This window comes from Athene noctua, chromosome 12, assembly GCF_965140245.1.
Source record: "Athene noctua chromosome 12, bAthNoc1.hap1.1, whole genome shotgun sequence".
In the NCBI taxonomy this organism is placed as follows: domain Eukaryota; kingdom Metazoa; phylum Chordata; class Aves; order Strigiformes; family Strigidae; genus Athene; species Athene noctua.
The window spans coordinates 19,493,464-19,515,686 of record NC_134048.1 but is presented as its reverse complement, the minus strand read 5'-3'; the positions used below and the strand labels follow the sequence as shown (position 1 = coordinate 19,515,686).

At 43.1% G+C, this 22,223-nt stretch overlaps 1 protein-coding gene across 6 annotated transcripts; it reads left to right on the top strand.

Annotated features, from left to right (window-relative positions):
• Positions 1–446: 446 nt before the first annotated feature.
• Positions 447–21,226, top strand: MYOT (myotilin). Of its 6 annotated transcripts, XM_074916221.1 has the most exons (14): positions 447–509; positions 1,044–1,185; positions 1,823–1,846; positions 2,400–2,519; positions 3,117–3,375; positions 9,353–9,955; positions 12,098–12,248; positions 14,757–14,858; positions 16,896–16,945; positions 17,515–17,647; positions 18,748–18,955; positions 19,429–19,594; positions 20,095–20,228; positions 20,632–21,226. In XM_074916221.1, the coding sequence occupies exons 1-14, from the start codon at positions 447–449 to the stop codon at positions 20,802–20,804; spliced, it is 2,328 nt and encodes a 775-aa protein (XP_074772322.1). In that variant the 3' UTR covers positions 20,805–21,226. The 6 variants fall into 6 exon arrangements, with proteins under 6 accessions (XP_074772322.1, XP_074772324.1, XP_074772325.1 ...); XM_074916223.1 differs by lacking the exons at positions 447–509; positions 1,044–1,185; positions 1,823–1,846; positions 2,400–2,519; positions 3,117–3,375 and adding an exon at positions 7,540–7,642 and having other exon boundaries at positions 12,095–12,248; XM_074916222.1 differs by lacking the exons at positions 447–509; positions 1,044–1,185; positions 1,823–1,846; positions 2,400–2,519; positions 3,117–3,375 and adding an exon at positions 10,765–10,776 and having other exon boundaries at positions 9,360–9,955; positions 12,095–12,248.
• The last annotated feature ends 997 nt before the right edge of the window (positions 21,227–22,223 follow it).

The following is a 22,223-nucleotide window of genomic DNA, read 5'->3' as shown; positions in this document are numbered from 1 at the left end:
TGTCAGAAGAGAGTATCAAAGTTTCTGTTCATTTCTCTACATTCAGCCTCATTGTAGCTACTACATACACCACACAAGCCGAGAAGAGCTAAACGTGGGATCAGCTAAACCAGGTAGGGATCTCTGTAGAAGGGGACAACTCAAGCAACACCGACTTTTACATAGAGACTACAAGATGTGAGCAACTACTTGGCTTATAGCTCTAAGACTAGCCATATTGACCGGTTATCAGCTCCTCTTTACACTAACTTGATGTTCACAGTCTAGTGTCCTCTTGGACCTCTTAAATGGAAACGCTCCACAGGGTATTTATTAGGTTGGCACATGAACAACAGATAAAACACTCTGACATCTTCTTCTGCTTCAAAGTAAAGAGCTGACAACACAGGTGGATTTCTGCATATGAGAAATTCAAGCTATAAAAATCACTTTTCTTTGTTTTATAGATGCAGAGTCCCTCAGCAAGCCTGACCGGGTCTGCCTATGGAAGCACACCTGTATTTACAAAGGTAAAGAGCACGGGTTGTCTGAATGACAAAGCTTGTTCTGCAACTACTAGCTTTAGATTTTGAGTTTTCTTGCTCCATCAGAAAGTATTTGGAGGCTGGGACACTGGTTCATTTACAGTTCAAAGAAGCCAGCATGTTTCATTAGTGATGCTATCAAACTAACATCTTAATTGGTAAATGATCCAGACAGACAGAACCACTTTCATGAATTCATCTCATTTATTTCCTACAAAGGTTGAAGTAGAAACCTCTCATAGTAACCTCCCTTACTATGTTGTATCCACTGAAACAGATGTTTTTCCTGCATTTATATCTTTATTTAAATGCATAAGCTAAAGCCTTTTAAGCAGCATTGGTCTACAGGTGAAAAAAACCTCCACTCACAACCCACTGCAAATGCATCTAGAATTAAATCAACTATTGTAAGTAAAATAAAAATATGGGCATGAGATCATCTTCTTCACTGAGGGGCGTATTATTCTGTAATAATTGCTTCAATAGTCAGCCATTTAACACCAATTTTTCCTCCTCCAGGGTCTACAAAACATAAGAGCTACAAAGGGTCAATTAGTGGTATTTGAATGTCGCATTCGTGCTACACCCACCTTACAGGTTCACTGGTACAGAGAATATGATCAGATAATAGACTCTGCCGATTTCCGAATCCTAAGAAAAAGTAGGTATTAAGTAGCTATTACTATGTCTGTTCATGATTTTGTTGGGACAGTGATAAGACAGGAACAAGAACTGCTATAAAAATGAGGAGATCGCACGTGTTCACAGAAGTAGAGTTAAGTTGACAAGTATCAGATGACCTGAAGTCACAGACTGCTCTACGGAGCCTGCGCTTCCCCTGGCAACGCGCGGGCAGATCAGGCACAATGGAAGGAGATTGCCACGCTCTTAGTTATTAATGAAAGTGCTACTGAGCCATGGAGGCATCATCACCGTATATTATAACCACTGATGGACTTAGGGGGAAAAAAAAAATATATAAGCGCGTTTTAAAAAATTTATGATAATCCCAGGTGTGAGGTCATAGCTCCAGTGGGCCAAATACACAGTGACTAACTCCAAAGTCAGTGGAGCATTTTCTATATCACCTCAGTGGAGAGATGTTTGTACCATCAGATTTCCCAGTCAAACCTGAGCTTGCCCTATCCAGATGGTATTTCCCTTGATGGGCAGAAAGGGAGGTGGTGCCTTTGTAACTGGGGTGACAGCTGAGGTGGGAAAAGGAGTGAGGGCTGAAGTTCTTTCTTCCATTCTGGCATTATAACCATTTAATTCATTTTCTCTCTTATTCTGAGCAGAGGCTTGTTCATCAGCACTTCCTGGTAAGTACATGGCACATTTTTTGTTAGATGTATCATCAGTTAATTACCCCACACTTAGTGTTTCCCATCTCATCCAAGATAAAACGGTAATGTCCAAGGGGTAGCCAGAAGATAGTGTTCAGTGTCAGGCTAAGAGCTTTCAAGTTCTTAGTTTTGACACAAGTACCTGAAAGGCCCCAATTTTCTTCACAACACAATGAAAAAGGTATCGTCTCTTTTACATCCAGCCTGTGAAGAATACCCTATATATTAAGGGAAAACATATTAACCATTCTGACCTATAAGCTTTTCTGTGATTCAAACTTGTGCAAGAGAAGAAACAGTTTAGCAAAAAAATTGTGCCTTGTTTCATTAAAGTCACAGGAAGAAAGATTCTTCCTTCAACTTTGCTCTTTCTGAATCCCTTGACTTCCTATGCCCTTTCCATCACTTTTTTGCACTTTATTGCTGCCAAGCCCCATCACTAAGTAACAGTCGCCCTGCAAGGACCAGTTCCTACAAGCTAACAGTTGGCTTTTATGGTACAACAGCATTCCCGAACTTGTTATTTCAGAGGAAGTCTGTACCCTGGTTATTACAGAAGCTTTTCCAGAAGACTCTGGAGTATTTAAATGTGTTGCTGAAAATGAATTTGGATCTGCGACATCCAGTGCACATCTCTCTGTTTCCCCAGGTAAGCACAAGGATTTCTGAGCTAAGCAACTGGGCACGAGAGAATTTGCTGCTGCTCAACATCAGGCAGACTGACAGATACTTGCCAAGCAGAAGCCAGACCCAAACACTTTTGTAGGCTCAGGAGAAATGCCCCAAAAATGCAGTCTGCTTGGGTACTTCTAAAAGCTGGACGCAAGTGTTTCTGCATTTCTGCTTGCGCCCCCTCTTCTCCTTGGTGAAGGATGACAAGGTGGAGATGATGGTGTTCCTAACAGAGGAGTCTCATCCCCGAGCTTCATCCTTTCAGAAACTCCAGCTTAGCCCAATCCATTGGCTGTATTTATACCTTGTTATTGTAACATGTGACTTGTCTGGCTTGTGCTGAAAGCCATCTCCAAACAGAATAGCACCTTGCTTGTAAACCAAAGCTCACCAGCCCTGGTAAGAAGCCAGTTTTGGCTAATGCAGCTGTGCAGGTTGTGGTCTATGCAGACCCCAGGTGGGTTGAGCTCTGATCCACCTGCACAGACACACCAGTTTCCCTTCCCCTGTTACTGCCGCGCGCTGTGCCGGTGAACCACCTCTGCTTTCTACCTGCGGACAATTCTACTTCCAGGAGCAAAAGAGCTGGAAGGCTTTGCAGGTGCTGCCCGCAGGCCAGCTCTGCAAGTCACCATGAAGAAACCCACCTTCCCTAGGAACAGCCAGACGGGAGCCAAGGACCGAGAGGCAGCTGCCCTGCTGCCCTACAGCTCAGACATCCCAGGGCTGGGCTGTCGAGCAGAAGCCACAAACTTCAGCCAGATGAACTCCAAGAGTGACGCTGAAGATTTTCATGGAGCTTATGAGACTTCACCTCAGGCTTCACCTCTACGGTAAGAAAATTACATCCCTGGGTTAGTTTTATACAGTATTGAGGGGCTGAACTTTCTAGTGACCCCAGCAATACCACTGCAAAGCTGCCGTGCCCCATAGCCTGACAGGGAAACGTGCACACAGTAACCTCAGCTGTTTGCCTCCATGACGATGGGAATGTGTCACACCAGCCCAGCTACAGCACAGCACAGACTTGATTTGACAGAGCATGTACCTATCTAAAGGCTCAGGTAAGTGCCTAATGGCATTTTCAGAAGTGCCTGTCTGTAACTTTAAAGCATCACCCCCAATAATTAGACTCTAGAAGACTTTTGGCCCCACAGCAGAGCATGAGGCAAAGCTCACAGTATCTAGGAAATGTCAAGGTACAACTCTGCTGCCACCAACACTCTCTGTAGCCTTGGCCAAGTGGCATCACCTCATGTTTCTGTTTCCCACTCTGAAAGACAGCAATAAAACTCAAGATTCTCTAAGCGTGGTGCAGACAGTACCTGTAAAGCACTCTGTGGAGGAAAAGTACTGAACCAGTGACCCACTGGACAGAATGAAAACCATCCCATGCCACGGTAGGGACACTCCCTGCTCAGGAGATTTTCCCCCAAGGATAAAGTGTTCCATCTTATAACAAGACTCGATTCAATTTCTGTCCCAAATACAGCTCTCAAGTAGTATGTACCTATTGCATTATTACTTATCCTGTTTAATTGTTCCAGAGAAACAAGTTAGAACACATATCTTAGCAATTCCATCCCAGATTTTTGTGGTTTCTCAGGTGTTTACAGGCATAACAAAGACCTCAGATGGTGACAGTTAAGAGGTCCAAAGCGAGCACTACAGAGGAGTTTCCTCAGCCCTGTTTGTGAGGGCGAGCGCTTCGAGGCAGACGTGTGGCTCCTCTCTCAGCTGAATGCCAGCCTTGCATTGCAGCGATACTGTTACACCGTGTGTAAATGGCTGGCCCTGACAGAAAGCATTCTGTGTTACAGATTATTTTTGGATGTACTCAGCCACTTTAACTAAACCCGTTATTTTAACAATTCTGAACACCCTCCTCCAAATTCACCACGGGGGAGATCGTATTTCAATATAGATTTCTCTGCGCACAGGGATTTTTTTGCTAAATCACTGAGTAAAAATGGGTTTGCTTCAATAACCTGCAGATCACCAAGAGGAGGCTCCCAGTTTAGCTTCAAGCCTTTCCATGAAATCCAGGTTTTGCTGCAGGGAAATCACCCAGCACCCTAAGCAAACCCCACTGCAGAATCAAAACCCCGGCTGAAGCTAACTTGTACAGATTTTTAGGAGACTGCAGACCTGCAAAGCTGCCGAGGGTTGGCTTGCAGCCTGCCATGAAGCTGTGCATGTGCTGTTGTTGCCTTCAAACACCACAAGCCAAGCATGTGAACGCAGCACCGTATTCAAGTCAACTCACGCTCAACTACCCCAGGTCCAAACACCTAGAGATAAGGCTGCTTGCTTGGCAGCATCTAATACAGGCCAACAGTGCAGTGCTTGTTATCTTTACCTGATGACCGGTTTAAACAAGGGCAGATTGTTGCCTGCCAAAAAAAAATGAAAGCCTTTCATAAAATATCTGGCGTAACTATCTCTTGGAAGGAATGGGGGCAGTAGGAGACATATTCTAGCTGTCCTTTTAGAATAGGACCAGCTTTCCAACCCCTCTCCAGATTTCTCAATGGCAGCAGGAAGCCTGTATTTGGCATTTCTAACAAGGAACCTGTGGGGAAGCTCTTTTAGATGATACTTGCTGCTTAGGATGACTCCTTGTAAAGTTTATTGCTTGCAGCAGTACCAGTGAGGTGGGGTTGCATTTCTGTTTTTAAAGTTCTGGTTATATTGAAATGCAGTACCTGACGTCCTGCATGAAGGGATCTAACATACCATCAACATCAGCTATGTAATAGCTTTTAAAAATTTGGGTTATATAAAACAATAACTAGTGTATAGATCTGCAGAGTGCTTTTGATTGGCAGCAGTGCTGAAGCAGACTTTGGAAGGCATTTACACATCTCAAGACACAGAGAGAAAAACTATTAAGATTTCTGGATATACTCATCCATAAGCATTTAAATATCTTTAAAGCTTACAGTCTTATTGCCATGTGCTTTCAAACATCCTTACGAATGGACCTCAACGTTGTAAATGTTGCTGTTACCTCAAACTAAGCAATAATCTCTAGTGAATAACTGCCTTGTTAGGCAGATTTAGCCCTCTAACTCTCTCATGTAGTGTATGTGGTTGCAACTGTATTACCAGAGACAAAAAGAAACACCAACAAAGACAGTGACGACAGAACAAAGCTATTACTGGGAATAACTATAAAACGAATGAAGTCCTTGTACTCATACTTCTCCAAATTATTGCTTAGCAACAGCCACTCTGCAAAAGCTAGAAAATGCGATTCTAGAAGACTGTCACTACCAGCTACTCCTTTCCCAGCCCTTTATATCTGCAGCTTACAGTGTCCTTCTCACAGCCTTAAAGAAGCAGAACAAAATCTATACTGATTATTAACTTTAATAAAGGAATTTAAACCAAGCAAAAGAAGAAGCTCCAGGCACTAAGTATACTGCCAGGTCTTCTAAGATTCCTTAATAAATAAGCAAAATATTCTTAACTTTTTTTCTAGGCATTTTTTGCTATATGGCCCAAGAAACGAGGAGGACCCAATCAGACACAACAAATCACCATTCATAGCAAGTAAACCAAAGCAGGACAGAAAAGCTGGTTTCTAACACCTCGCAGCACTGGCCAGAGCACTATTACGTTACCCAAGCATAGGCTATGAGATTTATTCCTCTGCCTTTAACACTCCACCTCCTAGTTCTTTCAATTTTTTTTTTCCTACCTTCTGGATCTCACGTTTTTCTGTTCCTTCTCTTTCACACAAGTCATCTTAGTTATGTCCAGCCTTTCAAGTGCATAAAGCTGTCCTTAAATTGATGCCTTGCAGCCAACTTTAGTTCTGAACCAGGCATACTGCACCCTCATTGAAGTCAATGGGAAGCCAGGGAGCCTGCCTGAGCAGAGTCTGACCTTTAACATGCTCACAGCTTCCTATAGGGCAAATGATCATGCTACAGTTACCTTTTTTTAAGTACTCAACTCCCTCTGTGAAAACTACAGATTTTTATTTTACTTAAAAAGCAAATAACCTCTCCAACAACTAGAGACACACTTCCTCCCTTAAACACTTTCATCAGGAGGAATTTAAATAAATTAGCACTCAATTAACACCTGCTATGTAGGATTTAGTTCACAAACCACGGGCTAATGTTTAAATACAAACCCTAAATGTGGATTAACTCTTGAAAATCAGTGTGCTGAAAGACACCAGTAGAGTGAAAGGAGGGAAAAGGCAACTCAGAGACCACACACAGCTGAGCTGCAGTAATTATGAGGTTAGGGGTGGGTTTTTTTAAACAATAGCATGCATTATTTGCTAAACTATAATTAAGATACTTAGAACACTATAATGTTAATTTAAGATGTAATTAAGCATTGAAGCCTTTGATTAAAGGGATACAAATCACCTAATCTGCCATCAGGATGTGTTGCTGTTCTGGTGAAAACACTATAGTTGCACCTTTTAATCCAAGTAAATATCTATAAATAATCCACGTGTTTAAACAGCATTTATGTCTGGCTTTCAACTATCTGTTGCCTTTAAGTACAAGGCCCTAAAAGCAGTAACAGAGAGTTGTTACTGCAGAGGCAATAAGCTACAGCCAAATAGAAAATGAATTTTTAAAGGAATTTCATTGGGATAATGATGTGGGGTTTTAGGGGCAATTCAGCATATTGCAGCAGTCCTTCCTCACCACTCCCTCAGGGCTGTTATGGGCAAAACAATTTTGCTTTTCTGTTCAATAGCTGCCGGGTTACTCAGCTCTCCCCCTTCTCCTGGTGAGGGCAGGGGAGCTCCAGGGGGAAGGGCAGGCAGCAGGGCAGGCAGCAGGGCAGGCAGGCTTTACCACTGCCCACCCGGGTGATTTGCTGACCGTGGGCACCTGCCAAAACCCAGGCTCCAGCCCTTAAATGAAGTGTCCCCGCTGGTGGAGACTCTTATTCTGACAGTGGTGTGGGCAGGGACAGGCAGGGCCCGCGGTGTCATCTGCTGGCAGCACATTAAAGCCTCTGGTCTTGTAACGCTACACAGAGGCTACTATGACAGTCCGGGTCAGTGAATGACGGTCCCTTCCCAAAATACCGGTTAGAGCCCAGGTGACAACTCCTAGGCTGTAGGTAAGGTGCTGTGCTTGGGGTTTGTTCCACATCACTTTTGACTTCGAAGCTGGTTAGGGAGCTGGCGTGAGAAATCGCAACGTGCTGGGTAATGCTGAGGTGAAAACGTACCTTTAAGGTGAGGTGGTGTCAAGGGTAACTTGGGAGGCAACAAGGGGAAAAAAAACAATTTTTTTTTAGAAAGCAAAGTGTCTCTATTATTACTGGGTTTGTCTTGTAAAGTCAAAAGTCTCTTTAGATATTTTTTCCCCACCCAAATCAAGGTGGAATGATTTGAGGAAAATATGACATAGCCATTGCTGTGACAAGTGACTCTGTGCATTGTATCTTGTATTCTAGAAAACGAAGTAAATGCTGGTTTCTGTAGTAGGTAACATGAGTGAATCTGTACACAGGCAGTGATAGAAAAATGATACAAAACCAAGATTCAACAAGTTTTCTGCACCAGTGAATGAGAACATAGTGTGGACGAGCTCCAAAAACTCGAGCCAGCTTCAAATTCCAAGAGCATGACAAGGGGAAAGTTAGAGACTTTTTACTAGAAAACCTCAGTTTACATACAGCTAATTTACAACTAATATTGATAATTACCTTTAAGAAATTAAAACTGAGTCTTTAAAGCAAGACTGATGTCTTCTGTGGCTCTCCCCCCATGGGAATTTATGACCTCGTGGAGCCCTTCTTCAGGCTCTCCGATGAGAGGAATACAATATACTGTGTATATATAGCAGTGAAACAGCTGATCTCAGTGGGGCAAGATTACAATTTTTTCCAGCACATGTAAGTGTGTGGATTTATGTGCTCATTTTTTTATTACTAGCTTTATGTTTATTTTGGGGGGTTATTTATTTATCCTGGATCTGAAGTTGTGTGTCAGTTTTAACAAAGTTGCTCAGTCTACTCTAATGAAAGTTTTCTGGGTTTTGAGTTGGTGGAAAGCCTGAGTTTTGATATCAAGGAACTGCAAAATAAATGCAGGACCTCTGAGTGGCTCGGCTTGCCCTACTTTATCCTGCAGCTACGTCATTCTGGCAATTATTAGCCCTAAGAACAAATCTCAGGAAATCACTTCAAAGGGAGCAGCACAGTCCTTTGCATTCCAATCCCAAACCTCAATTGGATATAAAAAACTCTGAATTCAAAAGCCATCAGAGAAGAAATCAAGATACTTGAATTCAAAGGTTTAGTTCTAGGCTTAAAAGAAAGTGGAACCTGTTTCATCCTTCCCTGTGGTGTAAGGAATTTCTCAGCACAAATAGACAATTCTCAGAGTAATAGTACATTTAGTATTTTGACAGGGCACAAAACTGCAGGATCCAGAGATCTTTAGTTAAGATGATACGTGGAAAATTACATTGTTCAGCAGTACCAGCCACGATTATCTGTAGACTTATGCAGGTGATGGGTTCTCTCAATAAAAAAATTGCTATTTGTTTTAAAATTTACTGGGCCTTTGCAGGTAAGATAGCTGTGATAGCACTGCACCTGAGTCATAGTAGAGTGCGTGATGTGTTATTGTAATCTGAAATGTTCATACAGTTCTGCAATAGCTCTAATCAATCCTAAATCTCCTTATTTTAAGCTCAAACTTGAATTGTCAGTTGCCTGAACTTCACACTTTTGGGATTGTTAATGACTGCTCACGACACAGTATTTTTGTGATTCAAATGGTGATGTACGATTTATTTTATCTGTATTGTCTTCCTTAAGGGATAATCCACACCAAGAAAACTTCTATTCTGCAAGGCAAGGGTTCCGTTCTATCCAGGAGCCCAGCCAAGAAAGCTTTCGTGGCCTACCACCTAGTTTTTACCAGCCACCTATCCAAAGCCAGTTATCACCAACAAAAACCCAGGACAGCCGTGAAACCTCTCCTATGAGTGTCCCTAATTTCCCATCCATTTCCTCTATGTGCCAACCAACCATGTTTAACTACGAACGTCCAAAACACTTTATCCAGTCTAAGAATGTGTGTCAAGGGCAACAGCAGCCTCCAGGACCTGCAGCCTCTACAGAGTCAAGCAGACAAATCAAACAGTCCTCCATCCTAATACAGCCTCGTAACCCAAGCGGGCAGAAATTCTCCTCCTCGTCATCGCTGAGCTCTTCAATCACGCTCTCCTCACCTTCCTGTAGTGCCCCTAAGGAATCCACATATCCCGTCACACCTGCATCTGCGCAATCTCCTGCTAGCTCATCATCTGGCCAACGGCTTATATCCATGCCTAACCAACCCCCCGCAGCATTCCTGTGCTCTGTGCTACCCTCGCAGCCCGACTATAACAGCCAAACTCCTTCTCCTATGGAACCTCAGTAAGTATAATACGGGCTTCTAACCTCCCCTTGCTTTCCTCTGGCCTGGCCTCTCTCGTGCACTGACCATCCCAAATCCAACCGTCCGGTGAAACACCAGCTTGGCTGAAGCCAATGGTACCACTCCCATTGGCTTCTGATGTTCGAGGCAGGACTCTGCATGAATCGGGTCAGGAGGCTGAGTGCTTGCCCTTGGTGTCTGTGTGGGAGAGATGGGTATCCACCAGGAATTAAAGTGCACAGCAGCCATGTCACGGGCTGCTGTGCAGGTGTTCTGGTGTCAGTTTGAACAGTTTAGTTAAATGAGAGATTTCCATCTAATCTAAGCATATTCAGAAGATGGACAGCCATCTCAAATGAATTTCTCTCAGCAAACATGGCTTATGAACAGGGATGCGGGGGGGAAGGCAGTAGTATTTCCCACATATAAACAACTTCAGGATTCCTAGTAAGTCTTAGCAGTATTTTCAGGTTCAACATCATGATGGGACTCTGCTCACCTACAATACAGCTTTCATTAATCGTACATGCTAACAGAAAGGCAGCCACTTGAAAATTTTACCCCTTCAGACCAAAGACTAAATTCTTTCCTGAATATGTATTATATCACTTTACTTTTGGGCTGCAATCCAAATATCTCCCAAGGTCAGTGTCATCTCAAAAGGAGACGGGTCTTGCCTTCTCACCAACTTGTATTCCTGCCAATATTAACTGGAGGTCCTGGGGAAAGTCAGTGCAGAATAGGCAACAAACACCCAACCAAAGAGATCAGAAAGGTGATAGGGGCAGGGGGGGTCATGTTGGCTTAGATATAAATTCAGGTTTAAGCGTCAGTTTGTATTCAGGAGACCTGAATGTTTCTGGGGGTTTTTTGAATGACAGCACTGTGGGAAGAGGAAAGGTAAGACGGAGTGGGCTAGCTGGGCACTCAGGAGTGTTTCTTAAAAGTTCTGCAGGAGCACATGTGGGTCAGGTACACATCTGGAGTAACCACTGCGGGTTTTGTACGTAGTGTGGGGTCTATTTTCATAGCAAAGGGCTTTGGTGCCTCACTATGCTTTTCATGTACGCTGCTCTTAAATGCAACATCCTGTGAGCTGAGGAATTATTTTTCTAATCTTGCTACAAAAGAGCAAACAGGGACACGAGACATGTTAATCTGTTGGGCAAATTATTAATGTTTAAGATATAACTTGAGCAAGTTATTAAATCCAAACAGCAATGAGAATATGCAACAGCATTATAACCCTTCTACCCTATTCTAATCAGCAGAACAAATACCCAAGTGGCAGGAGGAAGAGGATTTTGAATAAAAATAATTGCTGAATACAACTGCAGTATTTGAGGCCCCACTGCATGTAATGAGCTGGGTTAGATCCTGTCAGCACCGAGTGCTGTGACCTCTAGTAGACCTTTGCAAACCGTTTTGAGGGATGCTCCTTTTTGCCTAGTGCTTTTCAGAATCGGGTCTACTATCTAACTCCAAGACTTGATTGTGTCTCTTGACTACAGGTTACAAGATCAGGTTATGTGGGGGGGTTGCAAAACGGGCTCCTAAAGACCCAGCCTAGCTTGGGGTAAGCCTGGCTATTGAACTTCTGGACAGAAATGCTGTATGAAGTAACATTCTGGGGCCAAAAAAAAAAAGAGGGCAACTAATAAGCTATTTGTTCATACCTAATCAACTAGTCTGTGACCTTGCTGTGGATTCACAGCACCCAGGGCCTTTTTAACAATTAAACTTGTAAAGGAATGCAGATTTTAAGGGAGTGTGTGCTCCTGGACAGACTCACATTGCTCAGTGGAGTTAGTGGCTCCCTCAAAACACTGCCAGCCTTACTGTACACCTCTGGGTCGGGGCAGGGGCCGCTGCAGGGTGCAAAGATGCTGAACAGCCACCCGCAGCAGCTGGCTGCAGGCATCGTGGGAGGACACGCAATGACTTGGCTAGAAGCTTCCCCTTAAGTTTCTGATACTCATTTCTGTCACCTAGACTATCTATGTCCCAAATGCTCTACAGGTTCATTTGAATCACAGTTTCTAGGTAGCAGGTTCCCATTTTTGTGTGTATTCTATGAAGCTGTAGCAAACAGTGAAGCAGGTCTACAGGAATAACTTTGTTTTCTCTTCCTGCATAAGTAGTTACTCACAACCAATGTATAACAAACAAGCTAGCATCAACTCTATGCAGAAGACATCAGACCAAGAAATTCGAGGAACAAAAGAGGCCCTCATTCAGGACTTGGAAAAGAAACTCCGATGCAAAGACAACCTTCTCCAGAATGGGAACCAGGTAAGGGAAACCTGCTGATTAAAGAACCAGTTTGCTCTGACTCCAGGTAGTGCAAGCAGGGATACAGAGACTAGTTCTAGTGCCCCAGCTGCTGGAGCCTCCAAACTGAGCTGAAAGCAGAAGGAAATGCAGAGCAACACTGCCCAAAGACCTTTACTCAGAACCTCAGCAGATCCCAGCAAGAGTTCTTCAAGCCTTTTATGACCAGAATATTCTTTCAGTGTGATGCGGCTGAATTTTTCCATTAGAAATGTTAAAAAAAAAAAAAAAAAAAAAACCAAAAACCAAAAAAACTCTTCCAGAAGTGACTCCATTTTTAATTATGGTTCAGGGCAGGTATAAAAGTTGTAGCTCTGAAAGATTTACATCCAATCTCTTCCATTTGCCAACACTCTCTTTGCAGTTATTTTTGCCATTAGAACACAAATAGCTGTGCTGGTGGGCCAGCTCAGCCCTGAGAAGGCCCTTCCCTGTAGAGGAGCAGCACATGGCTAGTGCCTGATGAAAGCTGGCCTGGATGCGTGGCGAGAGCTGTAAATCTGTCTGCAGGCATCTGCTGTGGCAAACCAATGTCTGCATCTCCTGTGACTTCAGTAAGGGAGGCATTGACTCCTGAAAGCCATCTGATGCAGCAAGATGGCTTTGAGCTGCTGTTGCCTTTCCCTCTTATCCTACCTTCTTGGCCAGCACACACCATTCAAGCTCTCTTTGAATTTCTGCAATCAAATTAATAAGGCTAGGGTAAGGAGAAAGGGACATGTTTAGAGTCGTGACACAAACCTGAACTCTCTGCTGAGGATCCTGCTGAACATCACATCCACAGACAACTAGAAACCCAAGGAGAATCCCTCAGTTCTCCAGACACAATTTGACCCTGGCTTTCAATGCTGGGGTTAATAAACCACCCCAAATCATTAGAAACTTGGAGAAGTACCAATATGTGAAAGCTCATTGTAGAGACCATCACCACATGTGGTAAATCTTTGATTTCTTTTTATATGAAAAACAACAAATCAAAGAAATTACATGAGCTTTTATCATAAAGTCTGTCTCTATAAGAAGGTCTCTTTAGTCTCAGTACCCACTATTTATTCTGCAAAAGGACAAAATACAATCTCCTTTACCAAGAAATCTAGGAGAAAAAATTGCCTACCAGTAGGGAAGCGCATTACAGCAAGCTATAGTGAGCAGGTCTCTGATGTGGGAATCTTCCTGCTGGCTGGAGACAGACTGGTAAAAAAAAAAAAACAAAAAAAACCAAGAAAAAAACCCACCCAGTGTTTATAGTTTTCATCATCTTTCCCCTGAAGTAAAAAGGAGTTTTTCTATTACCATCAATGGGAACAGTTTTATGTCATATATATATAATTTTAAATACTGAAAGAAAAAAAATATATTAGGTCAAATCTAACAATGTGTCCCTAACAGGAATGCCCTATCTGCTGTAAGAAAGCTTGCCACTGCATGCCAGCTTTTCTTCCCATAGGAAACCAGGCTAAAAATAAGGCTTATGCAATCACCACTGTGTCCTCCTCCCCTTGTCCTCTAACAATGTCTAAACCAACTGGTCAATCTCAGCCACACTTGATACAGCCATAACGACCTCGGGGATATGAAGCTCTCACAGGTTTTGCAAAAGCTCTCTCTTGCTCTTTTCTAAAGAAAAGTCTCACAAGCCTCCACAAACCAGGGAGTTTATCCAGGAGTAGTCACGGACGTTCTGTACGCAGCAGAAATTCAGTCAGAGCTTGTCCTCACGTGACAAAATCCAAACCTAAGGTAAACTGTGTGGGAAGTTGAGTGTCAGGTGTTCTGGTGCTCAGGGGACTAACGTACTCTTCTAAAGCAACCTGAATGACAGAACTTGAATTTAACTCTGCTCATATTTATTTCCATGTGCTGCATCCATACTGTAGGAACTTACTGTTACGTGACTGAAACGCCCTCTCGCCTCCTCCCCAGACAGCACACAGCATTTCGTAAGGCAGCTCTTGCACTGACGTAAACTTCCATTGTTTTCAGGGGTACTCGTGCTCCTCTCTGGCTGTGTCTGCTTCTGGCGTGGCTCTTGCTTTTTTAGGAGTAAGGGACGCTAGCATCCATCATGCCTCTAGCTCCTGAAGTAAATCCACAGCTGAATGACTTGGGAAGTTTTCCCAGTGCTAACAGAAAGGTACCCTGGGACTTACTCTGGCTTCTGAGATAATGCCATCAGTTACCCATAAATAATCCCAGCAGAGAAAGAGGAGGAGTGGAAGGCCACAGATGGCATTAGAGAGGCTTTGATGAACAGGCAGTTTAATCTTTATGCATTTCAGCACTGTATATATTGAGGCTGACTTCAGTAGGCATCACAGACTGCAAACCCTCTGGAACAGACGTGTTTCTATTCAGCCACTGCTTTCATTGACAACACCCTGAATTTGTGGCATGTTCATGTGCTCTTACAAGCTGCTCTGAAATAGTAAATGGACTTCTGACTAGAATTCCTCTCCACTCTGCTTTAAGCGATTAACTTATGAAGAAAGAATGGCTCGCAGGCTGCTCGGACCAGTAAATGCTGCATCTGTGTTGGAAACACAAAGTGAAGACAACATGCAGAACGCACAGGTAAACGGGGACCTGTCTCAGAACAATGATTTCCTGGTGATTGTGCTGTGATCTGCTTGTACCTGAATAGGGCAGAGATGGGGCTTATTTGGTACCCGTGCAGGGGAGGGGAGGGGATGGGGCAGCTCTCACTGGCAGAGCACTGTAGAGTGGGAATTTGGGGGTTTTTTTTTGGGGTGGTGGTAGCAGAGGTGGAGAATTTAAGCACCATCCCCTTGCTGGGCCTGATCTGTAGGAATGACCTCTCCAGGGAGGAATTACAACAGCTGCTGCACAGCACGTTACACCCTGCCTGTGATGGGCAGGGAGCAGCACAGCGAGGGAGACAGGTACCTGCTCCCTAACAGCCTGACTTCAGACTTGGCCAGGACAGCAAGATTTACACCTGTCACTGGAATAAGTGACACTGACTGCAAGAGGTCAGCGCCTCGGGGTGGGATCAGTTGGGTTTTAGCCCTTCCAAGGACCTGCAATCATTAAGAGAAGGCAAAGCAGTTATTTTAGCAGCCCACACGTTGATAGACAAGGATATTATTACTGGCATTTCCAAAAGCATTTTAGTTGGACACTTGCATCACTCATTGATTATTCAGGCCTGTTAAAAGCTCTCTTTGACACTTCTGTGATCAAAGGTAGCAGAAATGTCTGTGATGTGGCACTGGGTACCTGTGCAGCCAAAGAAAACATCCCTCCTGCCGCACGCACGCAGAGAGGCTGGCACGCACCTTCCCGAGTGCAGTTAGCAAAACTCTTCCATGCAAGAGACACTTAAGATCCCAGCAAGGGAGGAATATGCAATTCAAGATATTTCTCCCCAACAATCACCTGACAAGAGGCAAGAAGGGAATGTTATGGATGTCAGAGAGCAAGGGAAGCCTCATCTTTTGCAGAGAACAAGGAAACATTCAGTCAAAACAGGATGACTGACAACTTTTCAGGTGTGTGAAATGCCACATAAAAAGGAATATTGGAAGGAGAAATTAGCTTATGTTTGGGAGATCCTACTCCCACTGTTCAGTCTTATTTTTAAATATCGTAGTCACTGATTCATTCAGCCTCCTGATTTCTCAGGAACTTAACTACCCAGTCAGTCCTTATAATAGAGCATTAGAACTCTCAGTAACTTCATCACTACAGCATCGTTTCACAAGACAAGTAGTAATTGTACAGCACTTGTGTAAATGAGCAGATACAAGCAATTCCCTTTGGACTCAACATTGGGCTCAGTCCAGCAAAACCCTCATTCATGCAATACTTTGCCTGAACTGAAGACTGCTTCTGTGCTTGAAGTTTAAACTCAGGCTTAAATGTTCCATAGGACTAGGCTACCAAACACAGGACCAAGCATCCTAATGGCTCAGTGCCAGGGCAAACACCCCAGAAATTTCCATGTAGTGTTTCTTCTATCTGACCCCATTGCTAAAATGAGTCACTGGTAATCAACTCTGCTTGCATTTTCCAAACATCCAAGTTCCTAGCAGAAATCAATCCTGGGTACATTAGCAGATTTACTCATGTGATTGTGGAGTTGTCAGTGATCTTAGTTGGTGCTGTGATCTAGAAAGAAAAATATTTTCCAGCTCAGCATGTGTCCATTGCTATTGGTACCATATTTAAGTGGGCACAATACAGTGTTCTTGCCAGCGATTCCACTTCTATTCCTGCTATAGGGAAGGACACTCTGTACTTAGCTCTCATTTTAGATACTGCCAGTAGCACTACACCCCTCTAACAAAGGTTACTGGCTGGCCAAAAGCCTTGCGTGCCAGACAAAACTGCTGCACCTATCACCTGTGTAGAGTGATGAGAAGTTCTGCCGTACTATTAATAATGTTACTGTCATGGCAAAGCCTTTGGTGAAAACAGAGAATATTAACTCCTGATGCAAGTTCCTTTATCTTCCCTTGTCCCAATGAATTCTGAAGTATTCGGTTTGCTTTTAAGCAGCAATCAGTATATGAATTTAAAATGGCTTCTCCTTCAGTTTCTAGATAAAACTGTCTAATTTAACACACCTCTCCTCTTCTTCTTTCCAAGCACCAGAATGCAGAAAACATCAGGCTGCAGGTTCCTACAACACACATAAGGTAATGCATAAACTTGTGCTGTGCTGCTCTTCAAGACCTTATTTCAAACGTTTCTAGACAATGTTAGTTTTACTTCACTACTTACCACTTTTTCTAAAGTATTAAGTACGAAATTCAGTTATTTCCTTTCAAGTAAAACACTACCATTTGCAGATGGTTGATGACAACTATGACCTTAACCCAGTCAGTTCTAAGCATGACACTAGAGGTTTAAAGACTCCACGTACGCAGGGCAAATATGGTTTGTATTCTAGATTAATCTCCAGTCAAAGCAAGGTCCTACAACGTAAATGATGAAACATAGCATGATAAAACACAGCAGACATTACTCTTTAATTCCTTGGGATATCAGTCCAAAGATGAAGGTTTCATACGTTATGCTTCTGTGCTGGACAATTTGAGCAAGAGAAGTGGTTGATCAAAACCCATGTCTTACAGCTGAAAAACAAACCAGAACTGTAGCATTGGTTTCCTAAACACGCTGAGGGACTCTAGCTGCAATCACTGCTTCGATTTCATTTGTGCTATGGTAACTTTTCCACAATTAATTGTTTCTGTCCACTTTTTAGGAGCAGACCATCCTCAAGAGGAGATGAACGTGGACATGACTCAATCCAGGAAAAGTTTTTTCAGCCACGTTTTACACAAGTGCCTGAAGACATAATCATTGAGGAGGGGCGATTCTGCAGGCTTGACTTCAAAGTAATACCAGCCTTTCAGTTCCTTTAGCTCTGTGGGGTGTGTGGCATGAAGAGAGGTCTTTGAGCTGCCGTGCCTTTGCACTTTAATAAGCCAGAGCACTAACAGCAGATGGTGCAGGGTCTGTCCAGGCAATGTAAACTGAGAAATAGGAGACAGCTAAATGTTTCAACATTTTCCCTTGGAAAATGTAAATAAAATTAGCTGCGTAAGAATGTGGTTAAAGCTAAATAGTGGTAAATATGGACCACCACAGAAGGCCTTCTAGACCTCACTGGGAAAAAGGAGTATTAAGGCCCTGCTGAAAAAAAGGCACTTTGGGAGGGAACCTTGTACTTTGTACTGGGACTCCACTGACTTCAGTGGACACATGTCCAGCAAGGCCTCTTCAGGACTAGCCTGTCTTTAATGAGTCTTCTCTGAGGTAACTGTGCCCTTGCTGCAGCAGAAAATCTGGCAAGAAAATGCCTTAATTACAAACAAAACACCAGAATGGCCTGAAACTGCATGGCAGTTGTACCAGCCCTAGGGTAAGAAAGAACCGAGGTTTTCCACACATGCAACTTCACTGCTGATTGTGGTTTGTCTTGGATTTTCCTAATCACTTCTAATCTCTTTCCTTAAGTAAACTCTTGCCAGACTTAGGCATGACCATTAGCCATCTTGCTGCAACTTGCTTAACTTCTGAATCTCATGGACAACCTGGAGCATGTCTGCAGGACAGTTTATTTACATAATCAAAACAGTGTGGATGTCAGCACTGCTGACAGTGCTAGCTGTGGGATTAAAAGGGTGAATTCCCCCCACTCTGTGAACTCACAATGAGTATCTTTGGCTTAATCAAAATTACCTTACAAGATGGGAACAGGGAGTTGCAGGAGCAGCATCTACTGTTTTGTGGCTAAAGCTCATCTTTTCATGGCATTTCACAAGCCTTCCCCTCTGTGCAGCACCACGTTAATATGCAAAACCAGACAAGACTGTAAAATTTTGCAGTAGAATCATGATTTGATCATCTATTGGCATTGAACTCCCTATAGCATTGAAGGGCTTTTATTGTCTTAAAGCTGTTCAACTCTTCACTGTTTTCCTCTCCTTTACAGGTTAGTGGGCTGCCGACTCCAGATGTGATGTGGTATCAGAATGGAAGGATGGTTCATCAAGATCAGTTCCATAAAATGATAGTGTCAGAAAAGGGATTCCACTCATTTATTTTTGAAGCAGTCAAATCATCTGATGCAGGGACATATGAATGTGTAGCCGTCAACCGTGCAGGAGAATCATCTTTCACAGTAAAAGTGGAAGTAATTGGTAAGACCAAGAGCACTGATAATTGCCTGGCCACACATGGAAAATCTCAGTATTCTAATGCCTTCCTCTGTGTTCAGGACATAAAACAATTAAGAAGCAGAGGTATAACTCCAGATACTCAGGCTCTCAAATGATAACAAACACCATACCTTTTCCAAACTATTTTAAAACCTACATTTGGGATGCCACATTTTTTCAAAGCATTTCTAGCAGGATATTTAGATGTAGTGGGATGTCCAGAATTTGGGAGTTATTAATCTCCCGGGATTGATAATATATGTTGATTGACTCTCCTCCTAAAGTGAATTGTGTCTATTACACCTTTATGCTCATGGGAATTGCCTATAGGCTAAGGAGTTGCAGTAAGAAATATGTGCCCTCCTGAATTTAGCATTCTGAAATCTTAAAAACAAGCCTGGTATTAGCATTCAATACCTACAGCGACTCCTCCTTATTTTTCCTCTTTAATTTAGCAAAAGAACACCACATGCCTCCAACTTTCATCTTCAAGCCACAAAGCAAAAAGGTTTTTGAAGGAGATACAGCCAGACTTGAATGCCAGATCTCTGCTATCCCAACACCCCGGATTTACTGGAAAAGAAACAACGAAATGGTACAATATAATACAGACCGAATAAGGTATCCTACTAATGAGTTGGCCGTTGGTGTGTTAGAAAATAATAACCAGTATTTGTTAAGTCAAAGTTGAGTTGGCTGGTTTCTAAAAGCAGCAAGTTGGAAAGCTAGATCTGCCCCTCAGTTATGATGTGGTGAACAGGACCACGTGCTGGACAGGCACGATGCTCAGAGTCTTGTTTTGAGGGCACAGAGAGGAAGCTGTGACCAGCTGCCGCTGTGAATTCTAGCAGCAGTTACAAGGCCCGTGGAGAAGCATGGCTTTAGGACTGAAACCTGCAATGCCTTCATCATGCTCGGAGGCTATGGGGCTATGGAAGGGCCTCGATGGCACCTGAATGGTATTGTGATGTGAATCCCACAAATGCAATGTTTATGTCTAGTTTGCAGTGCCCTGCAAGAATCGTTCTAGGGCTTTCCCAGCATGTAAACTGACTCTGATTTCAAGGTCTTCTCTCCTTCCCCCCTGCAAGCACTTACACATAAACACCTTCCTTTTTCAGCTTGCTACATGACAATACTGGAAGGATTTGCCTCCTGATTCATAATGCAAACAAGAAAGATGCTGGTTGGTATACCGTATCTGCTGTCAACGGAGCAGGCGTGGCCACATGCCATGCCAGGCTGGAGGTTGCAAGTGAGTACCACATCACAGTGCCACAACCACAGCTGCAGCTGCCACGGGCACTTGTCCTCAGAGCAGGCCCTCAAGAGTAACCTAATGCAGCTTTGACTGCTGGGAGGATTTCTTTCCAAACATACTGAGAAAAACTCTTTTGTTTAGTAAAAAGACACTGTGATGTGTCCTTTGTGCCTTGTCTACATCTGCTATCTGCAGTGTTTAAAGACTGCAGTTTGGTTGATACCAAGGAGGGTGAATATAAATCTCCAGTGTCTGAGTTACAGGTTTAGTCTCTTAAATTCTTCCTAAGGGTGGTTTGCTAATTTCTGTTGCAGGCAAAATGCAATTGGGTTGCTCTACCATTGGTCTTTCCACAGTCTGGGAAGACACTGAAAGAGGCTTTTTTTCTCTCTTCCAGCACATGCAAACAAGCCCATTCCAGCCCCAAAGCAGTTACGGGTTCGACCAACTTTTAGCAAGTATTTGGCACTTAATGGAAGAGGACTGGATGTGAAACAAGCTTTCTCGCCAGAAGGAGAGTTTCAGCGTTTGGCTGAGCAGTCTGGACTGTATGAAAGTGATGAACTTTAACTGGAAATGAAGAGGAAAACTCACACCTTAAGAGACAATTGTAACATAGATGCAGATAACTGGTGATTGCTCTAATTAGCAAAATACCTATCTACATATTTTTACTTTGACTCTTGCACATTCAGCTGTTCCCATTTTACTATGTTAGATTTTATTTATATGGGTTGGTGACTATAACCATTTACTGAGTATTGTATTTTAACTATAAAGCCCAAGAAAGAAGGCTAACTAGTTTTTACAAGTGTGGGTGGTTTTAGTTCCACCTGTGCTTGGTTACATGCTAAAGTAGATTGGTTTGTACTGCTTCTCTAATATCACTCCTGATAATATCAGAAGTCTGTACTGTCTGAATACTAAAACCAAATAGACTAGAGTGTTTTTATGAGAGTAAATTAGAGGCAAATAAAATTTTAAATAACCAACATCAGCCGTGATTCTTCCTTGATATGTTAAAACCAGCTTATGGGTGTCTGGCATCAGCTGTAGCCTGGCCAAGATGGATTCTTACCCTACTGCCCCTGGTCCCCACCCCTGTCTGCTCCCTCCGCTATTTGTCATCTGATAGCTATAAACTATTTAGTGTAAACAAGGTGCTGACACACCCTTACCACCGAAACATGTCAGTGAGGAAACATCAATGTGTTTTCTCCTTGTACACTTGACCTAAGAGCTGTCATGTATAATTTGAAGTGTTATGGTGACCATGTTTTCCCTCCTTGCTCCTTTAAGCAAGGAGTGGCTGTGACTTACCTGACTGTTGACTCTCAACAAGCTGTTTATTTGAATCAACCAAGTGGTTTGCATGTTGCTATTCAAAGCCACCTTGCTCAAAATAATAATAAATACCGTGGAACCTGACTTTGCCAAACTCCAACAGACTTAATCTATGAAGATTTTTCAACTGGACTTGCTAAAGGAAAATTTGTGAGGGTAGAACTGACTTAACTCCTCCTGGAGGGTGCACTGTAACACTGCTGCTAGTCAGCAAACCCCACGAGCATCTTCCAGAACAGAAAAAACAATGTCTTGACTTCACACCTTATTCCATATCATGTTCAGGTTCCAAATACATTCTAAGGAATCACCATCCCTTTTTTTTTTTTTTTTTCAGGTTTCACAGATATCATCCCCTCAGTCTATGGGCCATCCTTCCAAAATGTCTGCTGATGACTCCTTGTCTCTCTAGCTGACAAATTTGTTTATGGATAGGTTACAGAGTCTTGATTGGTGTGATACTGCCATCAGTGTGCTGGTGTAGTGGCAACTGGCACCCGTTGTTCTTCAACCCTCAGCAATCCCACAACAGAGGGATCCTCTGATAGAGGATCAGCAGACAGCTGTTTAATTTCTTCTGTTTTCAAGGCAGCTATACTGAAAGTCCACTGATATACTTCTGGGTCCTTGAAGTACCCTCTCCTG